The sequence below is a fragment of the Pan paniscus genome, chromosome 8 (genome assembly GCF_029289425.2).
Source record: "Pan paniscus chromosome 8, NHGRI_mPanPan1-v2.0_pri, whole genome shotgun sequence".
NCBI classification, from domain to species: Eukaryota; Metazoa; Chordata; class Mammalia; order Primates; family Hominidae; genus Pan; species Pan paniscus.
Genome location: NC_073257.2, coordinates 94,917,752 through 94,936,485, shown reverse-complemented (window position 1 = coordinate 94,936,485; position 18,734 = coordinate 94,917,752). Strand labels below are relative to the sequence as shown.

Sequence of the window (18,734 nt, the reverse complement as noted above, 5' to 3'; positions counted from 1 at the left end):
TGCTGGTCTGTAGCTTTGATGGGTGTTATCTATAGTTCTATCAGGTTTCTTACAGGGGCAATGCTGTCTGCTGTGGAAACTGGTATCTTTGGTTTACCTGATGTGAGGTGTTTGAGCATCTACTCCACAGAGAACTACAGGAGAAGCAAGAACAGTTGTCTCTCCTAAGTCATGCTGCCAGTCCTTGGCACGTGCCACCCAGCATACACACAGTGTGAAGGTGCCCACACCCACCATGATGAGCTACTTGTACCTGTGGTGTTTGACAGACTGGCTTCCTCTGTCAGGAGAAGGGACCTCAGGGAATGACTGGGGGCCGACAAAACTTGACTCCATCATTTTCTCCAATGCAGTCACAGGATGCCTTTCCACCTTAGAATACTGTGGGAAATCACACGTACAGAGTTGAGATGAAGGATACATTATGGAGGGCCTATAACACCAGAGCTAAGCATTGAGAAATTACTGGAATTCCAGTTCCTACTGGTCACCTGACTAGAAGAGCAGGAGATAAGACATAATTTGTGTCCTGTTTCCAATACATTGAGTATTCACCTCCCCTGCCCCAACCATCTCTGTGCCTAGACAGGATCCATTGAAGAGGGTTCTTCATGTCAGCATCCCAAGCCTGCTATCTCATTTTAATTAATGTACACCCACGGCACACTGTGACTGACAGCCAAAAGGCACTTACAAGTATGTTTTAGTTGATGTACATCTTACCAAAAAAATTGAATTACTAGCTGGGTTACTAATAATAAGGATTGAATCAACACTTATTAAATTTCATAACATTCTGAGAATGATGAAAGACATTGGTTCAGAATATCTGGCCACCACATTCCACTGTTTTTCTCTTTCAGCTTGTTACCAGGTAGTTACCATGTTTAACAAGAGAAATTTGTGAGCATTTCACTCCTTATAGTTCAGAACTCTTGGTTTCTCCTTTGACTATAATAGCTTATAAGATATAGAAGCCTAAAGAAGGCTTATGTAGATGACAACTTCAGAAAAATTTTACCCCAAAAGAAATATCACATGGCATCTCAAGAGCCAATAAGTTGTCAACTTTAACACTCCCTGCACACTGGGCGCTGGAACAGGTGGCAAAGGGTAGAAGAGTTCTCTTCTAGAAACTCCAGGTGAAGACTTTCTTTAGAAATAGAAGTCTAAGGATGCTAATCAAAATAAAAGAGAGTTTTGAATCTGGATATTCAGTACCCAATGTGTCAAGCTACAGATTTTAAGTGTTAACCTGAGTAACTGTAAAACTCTAAAACTCAGTATACCTTTCTTTTTTCTCATTTCAAAAGCAAAGAGGCCAGTATTAGAAGCACTGATGAAAAAAAATCAAGTTAATCAACCTTTTTGAATCTCACATCTATATGGTGAGATAACAAAATCTCTCTTATAGAGTTGTTGAAAAAATTCACAGACAATACTTAATGCACTTGATCCAGGTAAAAAGAAGGTAGATACAATAATTAAGATGATACTCTAAGATGTTTCCTAGCCTTTTAGAAATGTTATCTCTGAACTATAAAAAACTAAAGATAAATTCCACCCTAAGTCCCATTTCTAATCAATTGGTAGTGGCTGCTTGTAGTCTTATATTTACATAGATTCTAAAGATGACTTATGAAGTAAGAAATGGAGAAAGAAATAGTTCTAACCGAAGAAAAATGAATCCAGGAGGAAGGAGTGGGACATATTTTATTGTAAGCTCTTTCTTAAAATGTTGGCTTTAAAATTAATGCTTGAAGTAATTTACTTCTTTTGAAGTAAAGTCCAAAGAATTTCAACATGGCTGGAAGATATTGATAAGAAAAAGAATATAAAAAGAGAGAAGAATGAACATTTAAAAACAAAAAATCCTAGCTGGGATTGTTGAGAATAAAGACAATGTAATATATGCATGCTGATTAATTTTAGACACTGATGAACAAAATATATATATTTAAGTATTAGAAATTAGACAGCACTAGAATATAAGAATTGTATAATATACAATACATGAAAAAACTAAAATAATATTAATTCAACAAAAATTAATAAGGGGGGTTGTAACAAGAGAGCATGGTAAATTGGAAATAAATGTGACAGGAATAAGTGTGAAACTATCAGTGATGATAAAAACTGTGGATGGTTAGATTTAACTATTAAAAGACAGATTCACACACTGAATATCTGGTCTTCTATGTTCTGAAAGAGCTAATTTAAAAACAACAGAGAAAAAAGTCGACAGAATTGGTAAAGATATACCATGCAACGTACAGGTGAAAAAGCTTCTAACAGTAATAATTTCAAATAAAATATAATTATGTATAAAATGCATTTTAAAAGGAAGAAAGATGGACATTTCATATTCATAGAATGAGCAATCTACCAAGTGATAAATATTCATAAATTTTTATGTACCTAACAACAAAGCTTCACTATGAAAGACTTTCTCAGGCCAGGCACGGTGGCTCACGCCTGTAATCCCAGAATTTTGGGAAGCTGAGGCAGGCAGATCACCTGAGGTCAGAAGTTTGAGACCAGCCTGGCAAACATGGTGAAACCCTGTCTCTACTAAAAGTACAAAAATTAGCTGGGCATGGTGGCATGTGCCTGTAATCCCAGCTACTCAGGAGGCTGAGGCAGGAGAATAGCTTAAACCCGGGAGATTGAGGTTGCAGTGAGCCGAGATGGTGCCACTGTACTCCAGCCTGGGTAAGAGAGTAAAACTCTGTATCAAAAAAAAAAAAAAAAAAAAAAAAAGAATGGCTTTCTCAACTAGTCACGAAAATTATAAACCATTAACATTGTCATAACTTAATTACCTATGAATTGTGGCAAGGAACATAACTATGGATAACAGTAAAGTATAATTTTAGTTCAATTTATATTTTTAGATTTTGATAAAGAGAAGTGATATAGTTTGGAAATTTGTCCCCTTTGAATCTCGTGTTGAAATTTGATCCCCAATTTTGGAGATGAGGCCTGGTGGGAGGTGTCTGGGTCATGGGGGTTGATTCTTCATGAATGGTTTGTATCCTCCCTGCAGTAATGAGTGAGTTCTCATTCTATTAATTCATGGAAGAACTAGTTATTTAAAAGAGCATGGCACCCTTCGCCTTTCTCTTTTTTCTCTCTCACCATGTGACACCTGCTCCCCTTTCCCTTCCGCCATGAGCAGAAGCCTCCTGAAATTCTCACCAGAAGCAGATGCTGGCACCATGCTTCTTGTACAGCCTACAGAACTGTGAGCCAAATAAACCTCTTTATAAATTACCCAGCCTCAGCATTGCTTTATAACAAGGCAAACAGACTAACACAAGAAGATATGAATGAACTCTTTGGATAATGGAAATACATTCAAAAACCTTTATAAAACTATATGGGAGATGTATTCCTAACCTTATGGGAGAAAGACATTTGTTACCAGGACAAAACACCTAGAGACCATAAAGAAAAAAATATGTAAAATTTGATTTACTACTAATTTAAATGTCTTAAGTAACAAAAATGATTATTAGTAAATCAAAATATAAGTAAAAGCCTGGGGAAACATAGGCTATTCATATGTTAAAGACTGTTCTTAAGATATAAAGGCAGAAATCAACTGGAAAAAAATGAAAGGCAACAGGTGAACAAGAATTTCACAGAAAAATAAAGACAGGCAACATACATATGGCAAAGAGTGCAACCGCACTCATTATAAAGAGGTGGTAATCAGAATAGAGGAAATTAAGCTAAGTGCAGTGGTGCACAGCTGTAGTCCCAGCTACTTGGGAAGTGGAGGTGGGAGGGTCATTTGAGCCCAGGAGTTAGAGACTGTAGTGTGCTATGTGATTAGCTATTGCACTCCAGGCTGGGCAACATAACAAGACTCTGCCTTTAAAATAAATAGAGAAATTTAAATTTCAAGAATATCTGATAAAGGAAAAGGCCCTGGAAAAGTAGCCGTGGTGCTAACTTGAAGAGCAAATTGACAATATGTTTCAAAATTTTAGATATACATACTCTTTGATCCAAAATACTACTTTTAGAATTTCTATCATGAAAATTTCCATAATTGCAAAAGTTCAAAATAATAATTTCCAGGGTACATCAGCAGCACAATTGTCCGTAATGAAACGGAAATAAACACAAAAGTGAAAAAAACTCAAAACAATAGAAATGTCCATAAATGAATACTACACAGCCATTGAAAAGAATAAAAGGTGCAAAAGCGTATGCATATAAATCCATTTGTGTAAATAAGGAAAGTGCAATTAATAGATATAAATAGATTGTGTATATATTTATGTTTATATACACATAATTAGCCTGGTGTTTATATATATACAGATTTTGTATGTACATATATTTTTCTGTGTGCATTTGCATGTGTGTGTTTCTCACGCAATTACTTAGGAGGCAGATTTTTAACTTAAAAGAAATTATTAACTATCTAATTAGGTGTTATGCTTGGGAAAAAGTATATCCATGAGTATAAGCTATGGAGACTAGGGAACATATCAAGGTTTTGCAGCTTTAAGTTCAAAAGCTCCAATTAAATGTTTTATTTTCAATAACTTCCAAAACAAGCCACATAGTGGCAGTAATGACCATGTCTTGAACCAGAATCCGAATTTTTCACAGTGGACCTATAAAGGCTGGTCGGTCTTTTTGCAAAATGGAGGAAAATGACAGAGAACAAAGAGAAGGTACAGAGATAATTTGGAAAAGGTGATTGTTTTCAACAACCTCAAATAACAAAGATCCAATACATAATGGAAATACCTCTATGTGTGCTTCATTATTGATTGTGTATTGCAAAGTACCCATGGAAAAAGTCAGATGAATGGACATGTTTATTAAAGTGCGATGATATCCTGAATATCTGTCTGACTTTCAGGTCTATAAAAGACATATGAGGGATATAAAAGACATATCTTTTTTTATCTAATAAACTGGTTTACAAGAAAAACCTAGGTGCCTAGAAGGCCCAGCTACAAAAACAAGTGAGATGCTCTGGGCAAATCCATGACAAACTGAAGAAAGCAAGTATGTTCAGCAACTGCAGAGAGCTGTGTTATGGTTTGGCTGTGTCCCCACCCAAATCGCATCTTGAATTGTAGCTCCCATAAATCCCACGTGTTGTGGGAGGGACCTGGTGGGAGATAATTGAATCATGGCGGCAGTTTCCTCCATACTGTTCTCATGGTAGTGAATAACTCTCATGAGATCTGATGGTTTTATAAGGGAAAACCTTTCACTTGGCTCTCTCTTCTCTTGTGTCTGCTGCCACGTAAGACGTGCTTTCCACCTTTCACCATGATTATGAGGCCTCACCAGCCATATGAAACTGTGAGTCCATTAAACCTCTTTTTCTTCAAAAATCATCCAGTCTTGGGTAGGTCTTTATCAGCGTGTGAAAATGGACTAATACAGGCTGCCAGGGGACAATATCAGCCAACTATTTCTGGAGCATGCAGATCTTTTAGAGAAACTGCCAAATCACTAAAAGTCAGTAATTCCCTTCCTCCCTCCCTGCCTCCCTCCCTCCCTGCCTCCCTTCCTCCCTTCCTTCCTTGTCAAAAAGCCTAATTCATCTTTTGTACCATTAGTTCATAGTCTCTGCTTAGAATCTGAGAGATAGAGGGCCTTGTCCAAAATTCCGGATAACGCTCATAAACAGAATTAACCTCTTAACCTGTTCTGTTTATTCATAGTGTTCAGATAGATATTTCCTAAATCTGTTATTTCATATGTTTGAATTATTGCGATATTAAACAGTTGTTTTTATTTGTATTATTTTGGTCCATTAATATAAATGTGTTTCCAAAATTTATTATTTTAGAACTTTTTTTCTTTCTCTCACAGCATTTTGTTTCAGTGACTACTTGTACCTGAAATTCAAGTTTAAATTGCTGGTATTCCTATCTGGAGGTTGCTCGAAACTTGTGGAAGCATGATAAGAGTCTAATAATTTGACCAACTTCCAAATTATATTCCATACATTTTTGTTGAACATGAATTCAGATAGCTTCTGTGGTTTCAGTTTTGACAAGCTATGAGTTTGGAAGTCGCTATTCCTGTCCTAGCAATAAGAAAACTAAATGAACAAACTGAAAATGTCTTCTTGTATTCATTGGATAATTGAGGTTGAAGGGCACACTGCCACCTTAAATCTGGAGAAACAGGTGAATACAGAGAATAATGGCTAAGATCAGCTTTTCTGCAACTGAATCTGCTGGAACCATAAATTGGTAGGAATGTTTAAGAAGTAATTTGGACAAGTTGCTGGAATCTCTATGGGCACTAGAACGAGAGTTGGGGTCTGTAGTCTTAGGCAGAATGCCCATACTTCCATGGGTTTGACCTCCAGGAACCACACCAGGTTCTCACAGCAAAGAACCCCAACAGCAACAAAAAAATCATCTAATGTCTCTGCCAGTGGAAGGGGAAAAGTAACTATTTTGAAATGCACACAGAGCATTCTCAATAACAATTGCCTACTCCTGTAGTAAAAAGATTTTACCAGAGCCTTATCTCACCAGAAAGAAGGCATTTCCCCAATTCCTGCTCCCTGTAGCCTTTCCGTCTCACGTAAGAGAGGAAAAAAAAGTGAAGAAACACTTCTGAAGGTCACAAGTGTTCAGCAGACTAAAGGCAAAACTACCACCCAAATGCACCGCCTAGCCATTAAAGTTGAACAGTGCAAAGGTATGATATAACCATTGTGAGAATGCTTTATGTGTATTCTGTCACTGAAAAAATAAGTAAATGAATAATAGACAGTGGGAAGGAGGTTTTTCACTGTTGGAGTGGAAATTTATAAATAAGCAACGGGAGGAGGGTAGAATTATTGATGTAGTTATGGATTAGAGTTGGGAGTAGACATCAATGTAGACACATGTTTAGCAGAATATAGATACAGATGCTTACATAGAAAAATTTACAGATATGTGTTAGTCTATATGCAACCTTCAATATATAAATATATCTTTTAATATATATATTATTTAAATATGTCTTAAGTAGACATATTTAATATATCTATTATTTAAAAATATACATATATATATATATAATCTTTGATCTGTCTGTTGAGAAGGCCAAGAAAAGACATCCCTGTAGCAACAATAACATACACACCTAGCTTCCAAATCTCAGTCTCCAATGAAATTCTGCAAAGAAAGAAACTAGCTATTTCCATGGAGAAATGGCTGATTCTAGAACCAAGGCAGAAAATGTACAACATAAGCAAGGAGTGTCTTGTAGTGCTCAACAACAAAAAAAAAAACCCTGAAAACTTACAGTGAATTGATACATAATGTTAAAATGACATGAGCCAGCTGAAAGACCTATCAATGGCCAAAGCCAGAAAAAACTGATGAGAACGTAACATAGTATTTACTACTTAGATTACAAATCAAAGTATAAAATAGTATCCACGAGTTTATTTATACTGATAAAAATATATGATGGAATAAATAAGTAAATGGGAGAGAAGAGACAACCCCTTTGTGATAGAATCCCAAATAACTTATGTAGATACTTAACCATAAGGAAAGAAGACCGTAACTCCCCACTCCTTAAGAGTGGGCTATGCATAGTCACTTCCTTCCAAAGAGTATTCTATGCAAAAGGAGAGAGAAGAAAAGGGTAACTTTACAGTGGAGAAGCTTGGCAAATATTACCTCAGACAGATGATAAGGTAAACATCAATAATAATAAATCATATTGTAGTGTGTATCTTGATATGACATAATAAAAATGGCACTTTAAAAATTTCTACAGAAAACCAGTAAACCCCATGTAATCATAAGAAAAGAATCAAATTCCAATAAAGGGGCATCCTACAAAATTCTTTACCAGTACTGATCAAAACTGTCAAGGTCATCATAAAAAGAAAAAATCAACAAACTGTCACAGGTAAGGGGAACCTAAGGAGACATGAATATTAGATGTAATGCGGTACCTGGGATTAGAACACAGGCAGCAATCAGGTGAACACTCAAAAAATCAGAATAAACAATAGCAATTGTGAGAATGCCAACATGTGGGATTTTATGGATAATAATGCATTCTTATTAGTGTGTTAGTTTCAGAATTGTGCCCTACTAATATACAAGGTTAATAATAGGGGAAACTGAATACAGAGTATAGAAACTTGCTGTGGTATCCTCTCAACTTTTCTGTAAATTGAAAGCTATCCTAAAATATCAGATCTGCTTAAGAAAATAGAAAATAACATAAATGATTAAAAAAGTAGACATCGAAATAAACAAAAAGAATTCAGAGACTAAAGGCAGAATTCAGTCTTCCCTTAATTGCCTGAGTAGCTCAGGTGTAGGCCCTCAAGGTGCATACTCCACTCAGCAAAACAGTTCACCTATACCAACCCTCCTGGAAAGTTAGCCTGACTGACTATGATCATAGCTTTTGGACATTTTATGCTCTGTGCTAATATATATATATAAAGAGAGAGAGACAGAGTCTCACTCTGTTGCCCAGGCTGGAGTGCAGTGTCTTGATCTCGGCTCACTGCAACCTCGGCCTCCTAGGTTCAAGCAATTCTCATGTGTCAGCCTCCTGAGTAGGTGGGATTACAGGCGCCCGCCACCACACCCGGCTAATTTTTGGATTTTTAGTAGGGTCAAGGTTTCACCATGTTGGGCAGGCTGGTCTCAAACTCCTGACCTCAAGTGGTCCATCTGCCTTGGCCTTCCAAAGTGCTGGGATTATACGTGTGAACCACAGTGCCCAGCCCAAACATATTTATTTTGTTTCCATCCAAATGTATGCAGTTCTATCTCCGAGACAAGCTAAGGTCTGGACAAATTTATTCTTAAGATTGTATCTTCAGTGAAATTTAAGTGCTCAGATTAGCTGCCTGTCTGGACCTCCCTATTAGCATCCTCTACAATGTTACAAAGCCTGGCAGTTGATTCTATATTATTTCCTTGACACAGATCCTGACTTTATTGTGTGCACATGGTTAAGAGCTCATTTGGTATAATATACAAAAGATCCTGTTAGCAGTGAATAAGGAGATGCCCCAGTTCATTCAATGGTGCTCTCAGCATTAGCTCAAGTGTTTTTTGTTGTTGTTGTTAACTCCTTTATAGGCCCTGGTTAATATTGTTATTTCCTGGGGAAGCATTCATCCAACTGGCCCCCCTGAAAGTGCCGGCTAATGCAAATGCTCCCAGGTAATAAGGTATCTCCTCTTGCCCGCCCACCTGCTTTGCTCCTAGCACATTGTAGGTGGTGCACCGAAATCAATAGGCCAGTCAAATGAAGCAGGCGCATGTTGGCAGTAGAATAACAGCATTGTTTCCAGGTCTGCCACATGCACACAGCAGGAGTCAGAAGGTTAAATGAAAGTAGGGTCAGTTTTGGACAGCAATGTTGACAGAGCTGATAATCACTTGGTCTGGAACCCTAGGCAATAAAAGCAGGAGGAGGATATTTTTAGGCAGTTTTAAATGTCTTTCTCTCTGCATTGCTTGGTTCAAATATGTCTGTGACAAAATTTTCTTTATTGCCACTCTGACTTATGAGCCCGAGTATGGGGAAATTGATAGCTACAATATGTTTTCAAGAGTGATTTCACTGGGATTTCTAATGTAGGTAATTAAAAACAACTCGACCGCTGTTGAGAATTTTTGCATGGACACCAGAGCAGCAAGAACTTTAAGAATTGCAAGCTTCACACATTTCCTTTAAAGAAAAATAATATGAAAAGAGACCCTCTTCAGACACTAGGCACAGCACAAAACCCCACCTCCTCCCCAGCGAATTACCACTTCACCAGGGGGATTCTTCATGTGTTAACTGCACCTTTTTAGAGAGCTCTGAGCTATTCTTGGTCTGATATGAACTCCCCAGCCTGCCTACTATAAGCTCTGATAGCACCGTTCACTATTTCCTGTAGGCCTTGGCACAGATGAGAGCCCACATTTGTGAGATTATTTGATTTATATTGATCACTCGCAGTAATCAGCAAACTTCTTGAAAGAAGCAGCTTTCTCATTTTTTGTCATCATCACATGCCTGTTCCTTAATAGGTATTGTCTGGTACTTAGTAGGCTCTTTAGTCTATATTTAAGTAAATAAATGATTGTATGAATCTATATTCAATCAATAAGTTATAATTTGATATTTAAAGCAATAAATCAGCGTTTAGGCTAGAACTATTAAAATTAACTTTAATTAATGCTACAACAAAATTACCTCTTCTGACCTACTCCCTGCAAACAATTCCATGATTTTCAATTCACTCTCAAAACTCTACCAAAAATAGCTCAGAGCAGTGTGAGCTATATGAGGTATGCAAAATTTATCAGGCCCAGAGAGACAGAGTGTGGGATTGTAGTCACTCACCCCCACCAAACCCAGGGGTGATTGTTTAAAGACATTTTGTTCCTAACTGCCTCATCACTTATTTTCAAGTTTTTGGAATTTGTGATAAAAAGAACCATGGATAAGCCAAGCAATAGCTTATACTATTTTAACGCAAATTCTTTTTTTTTTTTTTTTTTTTTTGAGACCTTGTCTCGCTCTGTCACCCAGGCTGGAGTGCAGTGGAGCCATCTCGGCTCACTGCAAGCTCCGCCTCCTGGGTTCACGTAATTCTCCCGCCTCAGCCTCCCGAGTAGCTGGGACTACAGGCGTCAGCCACCGCGCCAGGCTAATATTTTGAACTTTTAGTAGAGACGGGGTTTCACCGTGTTAGCCAGGATTGTCTCGATCTCCTGACCTCGTGATCCACCCGCCTCGGCCTCCCAAAGTGCTGGGATTACAGGCGTGAGCCACCGCGCCCGGCCTAATGCAAATTCTTGATAAACAATTTGGGAACTGCCTCTTCATTTCCTATAAAAACCCACTTGTAACTGCTGCTGATGGGAGCATGTATTTAGGGTACATTAAGTCTATGCTCTCAGGTTGCAGTCCTCAAAACTGGCCAAAATAAATGCTCTATTTATATTAAGTTTGCCTAGGTTTTTTGTTTCCTTTGTTTGTTTTCCTTTAGGCCAACAACTCAATTCACATGTGACCTCCTTTAGGTAGGCTTGAGATTCCCCTAGTCAAATTCAGAAGTCGTTTTCCATTCTCTGATGGTACTTTGATTTAATGTATCTATATAATAAAGATATTATATGCTTGTACATTTTTCTCTCCACTAACCTTTGAGCATCCTGAGATCAGGAACCACTTCTTCTGTTTGTATTCTAAGCTATCCCTGCAGTACCCAACACAGAGAAGTGTGGGCTTTACCAGAGTTCAATAAACATTACTGGATAAATATGTGCCTTTTCACCAATTTTTAAGGCTCTGTTAGGCACTAAATTCTTTTTTGTTTTTTTTTGTTTGTTTGTTTGTTTTGAGGCTGAGTCTCACTCTGTCGCCCAGGCTGGAGTGCAGTGGCATGGTATCGGGTCACTGCAACCTCTGCCTCCCGGGTTCAAGCAATTCTCCCACCTCAACCTCCCGAGTAGCTGGAATTACAGGCACCCACCACCACGCCTGGCTAATTTCTGTATTTTCAGTAGAGATGGGGTTTCACCATGTTGGCCAGGGTGGTCTTGAACTCCCGACTTCAGGTGATCCACCCGCTTTGGCCTCCCAAAGTGCTGGGATTACAGGCCTGAGCCACTGCGCCTGGCCTAGGCATTAAATTCTTATTATTCCTCTTTAGCATGCAAGTATTATCTTCCAGTTCTTTCTCATTTAATGTTACCTCCCCCATAAACTTATCTTTCTTAAAATGATTACTGAAAAAAAAGGTATGAAGGGTATACAATTTTCTTCTTTCATTTTTCAATTGTGAATATTTTCTCTTGATTTTAAGAGAGAAGAACGGATGATCTCTTTTGATGACTTTCTTTTCTGATCCCTAAACCAGGCTGAGAAGTTTCACTCCTTTGCCTTGAAGGTTCTAGAGGTTATAATTCTATCCTTAGCTCTTTCTTACTTGAGACACAGCAAAGGAGGTGAGTTCATCTTTACTCACAGATGCTTTATTTGTTTTTAAAACAATGGTAGGGACTAGATGCTTCTCAGGGAGGGTAATCTACTCCAGTTCTGCAGCCTCGGAGTCAAGTGTTTCCAGAGTATCCTGTTGCTTCACTTGACGAGGTGTTTTGCATCTTGTTAGATGACTATAAAGTGAAACCCATTTCCATGAATGTTTAATGAACTTAAGGGAATGCCAGAGCCAGACAATTCATTTGTTAAACACTGCAATTTGCAAAGAATTTCAAGTAGTTAACATGAGCTTCAAGATAAAACAAAGACAGATTTGCCTGATATGGTAAGCAAGTAGGAAATTTTCCTTTCCAAAGATGAAATATGCCTGAATAACCTGTCACCCTCTATAAAGTGGAAATAAATGCCTGCAGTGGGAAGCTTGGTGATGGAACTTGGTGTTCAGAACTTCCCCATGGTCCCATTTGAAACTTGAGCATGGACAGTGAACTTCTTTACCACTTTTGACATTTTGGGAAGGATAATCTTCTGTTGAGGGAGGTTATTGTGCACTGAAGGATGTTCATCAGCGCCAGTGACCGCTACCCACTAGATGCCTGTAGCATTCTTCTCCCAGCATGCAATAGCCAAAGTGTCTTCAGACTTTGCCAAATGTCAAGGGATGGTGGGCAAATTGCCTTCTGTTGAGAACCACTGAGTTATAAGGATGTTGGTTTGTCTTTCAGCTACTTACTAGCTGTCTGACAGACATACCTTTCTCAAGCTCCAAATCCCATTTCTATTTTCTGCACATTGTGGGTATAAATTAATTGTTAGAACTAAATGAGACAATGCATTTATATTAATTTGTTTCATTAACAAAAACTGATAGAGATTTTTATGGGTATTGTGTTGAATTTAAACCACATTTTGGGTTATATCATCATTTAACAATATTAATTTTTCCAATCCATCAATATGGGTTGTATGTCTATTGATTTTAATCATTTTGATCAATGTTTGTAGATTTCAAGGTACAAACTTTTCACCTTATTACGTTTATACCTAAGCGTTTCTTACATTAAGTTCTCTAGCAAATGGAAGTGTTTTCTTAATTTTCTTTTTAAATTGTTTATTGTTAATGTATGGAAATTCAACTAACTTTTGGTGCTGATATTGTATTCTGCAAATCCACTGAATGTGTTTATTAATTCTAGCAGTATTTTGGTTGACTCTTGGGATTTTCTTTCACTCGCGTCCGTGTGAAGAGACCACCAAACAGGCTTTGTGTGAGCAACAAGGCTGTTTGTTTCACCTGGGTGCAGGCGGTCTGAGTCCAAAAAGAGAGTTAGTGAAGGGAGATAGGGGAGGGGCCGTTTTATAAACTTTGGGTAGGTAAAGGAAAATTACAGTCACAGCGGGTTGTTCTCTGGCGGGCAGGGGTGGGGGTCACAAGGTGCTCACTGGGGGAGCTTTTTGAGCCAGGATGAGCCAGGAGAAGGAATTTCACAAGGTAATGTCACCAGTTAGGGCAAGGACCGGCCATTTTCACTTCTTTTGTGGTGGAATGTCATCAGTTAAGGCAGGAACAGGCCATTTTCACTTCATTTGTGGTGGAATGTCATCAGAAAAGGCAGGAACCGGCCATCTGGATGTGCACGTGCAGGTCACAGGGGATAAGATGGCTTAGCTTGGGCTCAGAAGCCTGACATTTTCTACACAGAAGATCATGTCATTTACAAACAAATATAATTTTACTTCTTTCTTTCTCAAAAAACAAAAAAAAAATCCAGCCACTTCCATACAAATAGAAGTTCAGTTCAACTCTTCCACTAATATACTACTGATTAGAATCTATCCTCATCACTTTAACTAGTGTCTGGCTTTGTTTATCTTTGACATAACCAGTTGCTAAGGAATGAAGCCCTCCATCACTGTGGTTGTTTTAGAGTGGTGGGATTATACCCATTAGAAATCAATAGCAAAACCATTCACTCTGTTTCTGGAATGAACAATTCCTGCACATTGCCATGACTAGAAGTTTAACAAAACTTGCCTGGGAAGAGACTCTGATTTATGAATTCTGCATTAAATCATCTGAGTACATCTGTTATGGACATCATAATAGCAACTTTTTGGGTAATGATTTCTTAGAATCACCAGTGATGTATAAATTTCCAGTGATTGAAGCATTTGGAGGGGTGTGAATGTGTCCTGGATGATTGCCTATTATACTCAAATGCTAGGTTTATGCAATGGCCTTTGTTCTTTTGTTTTATGCCTCAGATTCTGAAAGTGCGATGCTGTGTGGGGTCAAAGAATTGCTAACCTAAGAGGAATATATCTGCATGTATTAGACAGAATTCTCTTGCTTTAATTTAGTGTTTTGCAATATACCTCAGTAATGGTTAAAACTGCCTTACAAAAAGTGTAAGAGGCAAAGAGTTTGCATTTAACTTCAAGTTCTGATATCTCTGTAAGGCTTGGAATTAGAAGGATTGATTATGAAACTCCATCTTTCACCTTTGATTCTTCTCACACCCCTTAACTTGGAGTTCTCTGAACATAACATGCATTTTTGGGATTCCATGGCTTTATTCTTCCTGCATGTTCTGGCTTCTAGCTCTTAGCCCTTTGACTCTCTATAGAACTTTTCATATCCTTCCAAACCCAGTCTGAGCCCGAGTCTGTTGTGAGGCAGCCCCCAAGTCTACCCCCATCCACCTCCCACTGGCTTCCTCTTGACCAACCTCTGCTGCAACAACAACTATCTCGGAACTCACTTCTTCTGATTCTGGGGGTTTTTGTGTTTCTTCCTACGTAGAACTTCCCTTATGGCAAGGGACATTGTATCCTTGGTGTCACATACAACTTCTGGCACAAACTAAGGATTCAACAAGTGTTCATGGGACAAAAAACTGAAGCTCTTATTTTTACCAGAGATTAGTTTATATTACAGATTGTAATCAAGAGCTGAAATTTAACTTGCTTTTTATCTGATGCATACATACATGCATGTGTGCATACCTCCCAGCCCAGAACTGTTAAAACGATTTAAGCAAAACCCTATAAAGCTCTGAAAAATATTTACAAGTCTGATCCCAGGCTCCCAACACCTCTGAACTGGAAGCACTGAGGTAGGCTACAGGAGGAGGTGTGTAGACATGTCACTTACATTTTGCAGCTGGACATGGCTCTTCACCAAGTTCTCTGACTTTGCCATTGTGCTGGATGCTTTGAGACTGTAGCTTTTACCATTTTGTGGCACTTTCAGCTGCTCTTGGATTTGTTTAGCTTGTTTCCTGCAGGCATAAATAAACGTGTACAAATATTTGCATGACTTTATTCAACTCCTACTTTCAGGGTCTCATTCATTCCCAGTGTCTATATTTGTTATTTGCTAAAGTTAAATAAACTCAGCGAACGAAGAGAACCCTTCTCTCATTTCCAACCTCACCAGAAATACTTCCAGTTTAGTGATAACCTGATATCATCCATATTCTCTAGAAATTCACATTCAGTGGCACCCCAAAAGCAGACAAACATTTAGTGCATTGCCCTGGCCCCCATAGATGCAAGAAGTCTCTAACCCTGAGTTTTAGCTGCAAAGAACTGGAAATACTATGGGAAACTGACTAGAGGAAAACAATTAAGACTTGGGCTTAGCAGGTACATATGACATATTTGTAGAGTTACATTTATATTTGTACAATTCAAATATGTTTAGCTTAATTGCACAACTTGACTATATACCATAATGTGTATATTCTCTGTCTTTTACAATTTAGAAATAGCTCATTTATTGTTACCAAGAGCCCAAATATTAAAAATAGTTAACTCTTAAAGAGCTGGTTATACAGTAATGTGCCACACATGGTTTTAAGTGCTTTACATGTATCATTTCACAGATTTTTCATGATAATTCTTCGTGATGAGGCCATAATGCTATACCCATTTAGTAGATGAGAACTAAAGCACAGAGAAGCTAAGCCATTTGTTTGAAGTCACATAGTCAGTGAGTGGCAGAGATTGGATCTCAGCCCAGCCAACCTGCCTCCATAGTTTACACTCTTCAACCACCACTCAGAATTGCCAAGCCATGTGCTCATGGTCCCACCGCTTCTGAGTGAAAAGGTTGAAACTGCTGTAGGGTTCCGGGCTTCAAGTAAAGTGCTCCTGTGTGCACATGCGGAATGACTGTTGTCTGGGTCACTCAGTGCCTACACCAGAAGGATGGGACAAACCACTGCCTTAGCAGCAGCTCTGTCCCAGAAGCTTCACAGAAATCATCTATTAGCATAGACTTGGTACCCATTAAACACAACACTCACACACACACACACACACACACACACGCACACCTTTTTGCAGTGTTGACCTAAATAACAAACGTGGAGACTCTAAAAGAAAATATTTATTTGGAAATAAGTGTTGCAATGGGAATACACACGATATAGGAAACTATGTTTTATCACTAGGAAGACAGGAAATGTTAGGTACACAACTGATTTGAGATCATTATCCTTGGCTACAAGGATCAATAGAAAGGATGGTGCCAGTCCAAGGGTGGACAGGAAGTTGCTGGGCATATGTCCTTGCAGAACTATTTTCGTGTGTGTAAGGCTGCAATAGTCTTCATGCAAAGCTGCGGTTTTCACAGACTTTTGTGATAGTTCTTGTAATCAGGCATTTGCCTACGTGACCACTCCCTTCATGTCCTTCTCCGGCTCTATTTGTCAGGGTTTTTAACACAAATGACTCCATTTTGATTCTGACAACTTTCCCAGTAGAATCATGCCCTTGAATTTTGCCTGTCTTCCAACGTCTCTGACAAAGATAGTGCCGTCAGTGGAGTACATGGCTGGTCTTAGCAATGAGCTTCTCCAGTCAGTAGCACCCTACAGAGCGTGGCTTATTGTATCACAGGGACTGGGATTTGAATCCCACTCTGCTACCCACTAGTTTTGCTACCCTAATAATTTCCTAAACTTGTTGAGCCTCCATTTCCTCCTCTGTAAATGAAGTTCATAAAAGCTATCTTCCACGGACACCGTGGTGGCTGCATGTGGAGGCACACGCAAAATGTTCATATCTTTCCCGATACCATCAAGCAAGCTCAGTCTTGAGAGCAGAAGCTGCAAAAGAATCAGAACATTGACCCAAAGGTAAAAGATTACACTAGTTGCATCTTCCCAAGCAATTCACCAGCACTTGCTGCAAGCTTTGGAGGCTTTGAGCTTCATGACCCATTTTGAATTTACAATATCAGTGTGATGTAGCTCTGTTTTTTAAGATATTTCTTTTATCTTTCCAATTATTTGGGAGACTTTTATCTCTAGCACCCTTAGTTGCTTTAATCCTGTTGTAATAATCTATTTGCTTCCTAACAGCTAATCTATAGCCTATTGTTAAAAATAAATCTATCATATCAGCATTTTAAGGAGCATGTTACAGCCACAAGATTTTATCAGGGGTTCATTCGCACACACAAAAAAGGGGAAATCAGGAGGTTCTAGTCTGGTAAATCATCCTGAAAAAGTAAGAGTGCATGTCTCAGAGCAAGGATTCCAGTACTCTCATGGGATTAAATTAGAAACACTTAATGATGTTTGCAGTAATCCAATTCAGAGTCTTGGAAGTATAAACTTATAAGGGAATTTTCTTTATGCAATATCCAATACCAGACTGCGTTTCCTAAATCCTTTTATAATTTGCTTACCTTTAGTCTTTTTTCACTCAAGTCCTGACTTAGTAATATTCCAAGATACGTGGTCCTTCCATTCTGAGCCTGCCTCTGCCTATCTACCATCCCTCCTCTCTCACAAGCACACACTTTTTTGCTCTTTCTTCCTTCACCCAGCAAATGGGAACAGAGGAAACAATCAGCAGCTGATTGCGATACCATTAGCTCTCTCATGAGAGGCATTGCTCTGGGGAAGAAAAGATGCATGCATTGCACATGGGAATACTATTAGCCCAACAGTGTCAGTGTGGAAACTTTACAGTTTTTGAGTTTTAAGTTTCTCTGGTCCAATGCATTAGAAAGAAATGAGATGTAAGTTGCAGAATAGTAGACATCATTAATCCATTGTTAGGCATTATTTGTCTTGTTGCAGATTGGGCTCCTGGGAAGGCAGACCCTGGGATAAAGACAGCATAGAGGACTTTTGTTAGGGAGAGCTCTTGGTATCAACACCTGTGGAAGCAAAGGGAAGAAGTGGAAGCAAAGGAAGAAATGGAAGCAGAATTGGGCTGGGGAGAAGTTGGAATGTGATACAGTCTCAGTGAAAACCTCAGCAAACCTCACAGGGAGCTCTGAAGCTGGCATGGTCTTGCACCTGAAGTTGGGTAAAAGGTCTAGGTCTTCAGAGCCTCATATCGATGCATCATTGGAGGTAAACAATACCAGAATGGAACATGAGATTGAGAAAGGTGACTCTTCACCGGTGTTTGCTGGCAAACTTGGAGACTAAATCCTCCATATCTGAAGAAGATCGCAGCAGTGCATCAGAGTGTCTGCCATTAAGAGGCTTTTCTTGGGATCTAAAATCTCTTACTTCAAGGGGTTGACGACCTATAGTTAGGGGCAGGTTGTTACCGTGTCTACATTTTATTGATAATACCAGTTTTTATCCTCCTCTTTTTTCCCATTTGTGATAATTACCTGTTTCAGATTCTGCCTCCTGAAACATATCCTCTCCTATTTCAATTCTAGTTTTAGAGTTGAATCATGTTTTGTATTTCCAAGCTCTACTAAGAACTCTAACACTCATCCCCATCATTCTTAACTA

The 18,734-nt window shown here is 38.6% G+C and overlaps 1 protein-coding gene across 15 annotated transcripts in view; it reads right to left on the bottom strand.

Annotated features, from left to right (window-relative positions):
* Positions 1-18,734, bottom strand: part of NRG3 (neuregulin 3) — a 1,147,889-nt gene that overhangs the window by 45,158 nt on the left and 1,083,997 nt on the right. For all 15 annotated transcript variants that reach the window (XM_008953559.5, XM_034931004.3, XM_034931005.3 and 12 more), the window contains 2 exons: positions 15,119-15,245; positions 254-381 (listed from right to left, as the gene is read on the bottom strand). In XM_008953559.5, coding sequence (XP_008951807.2) covers positions 254-381; positions 15,119-15,245 — 255 coding nt within the window. The remainder of the gene's footprint in view (positions 1-253; positions 382-15,118; positions 15,246-18,734) is intronic.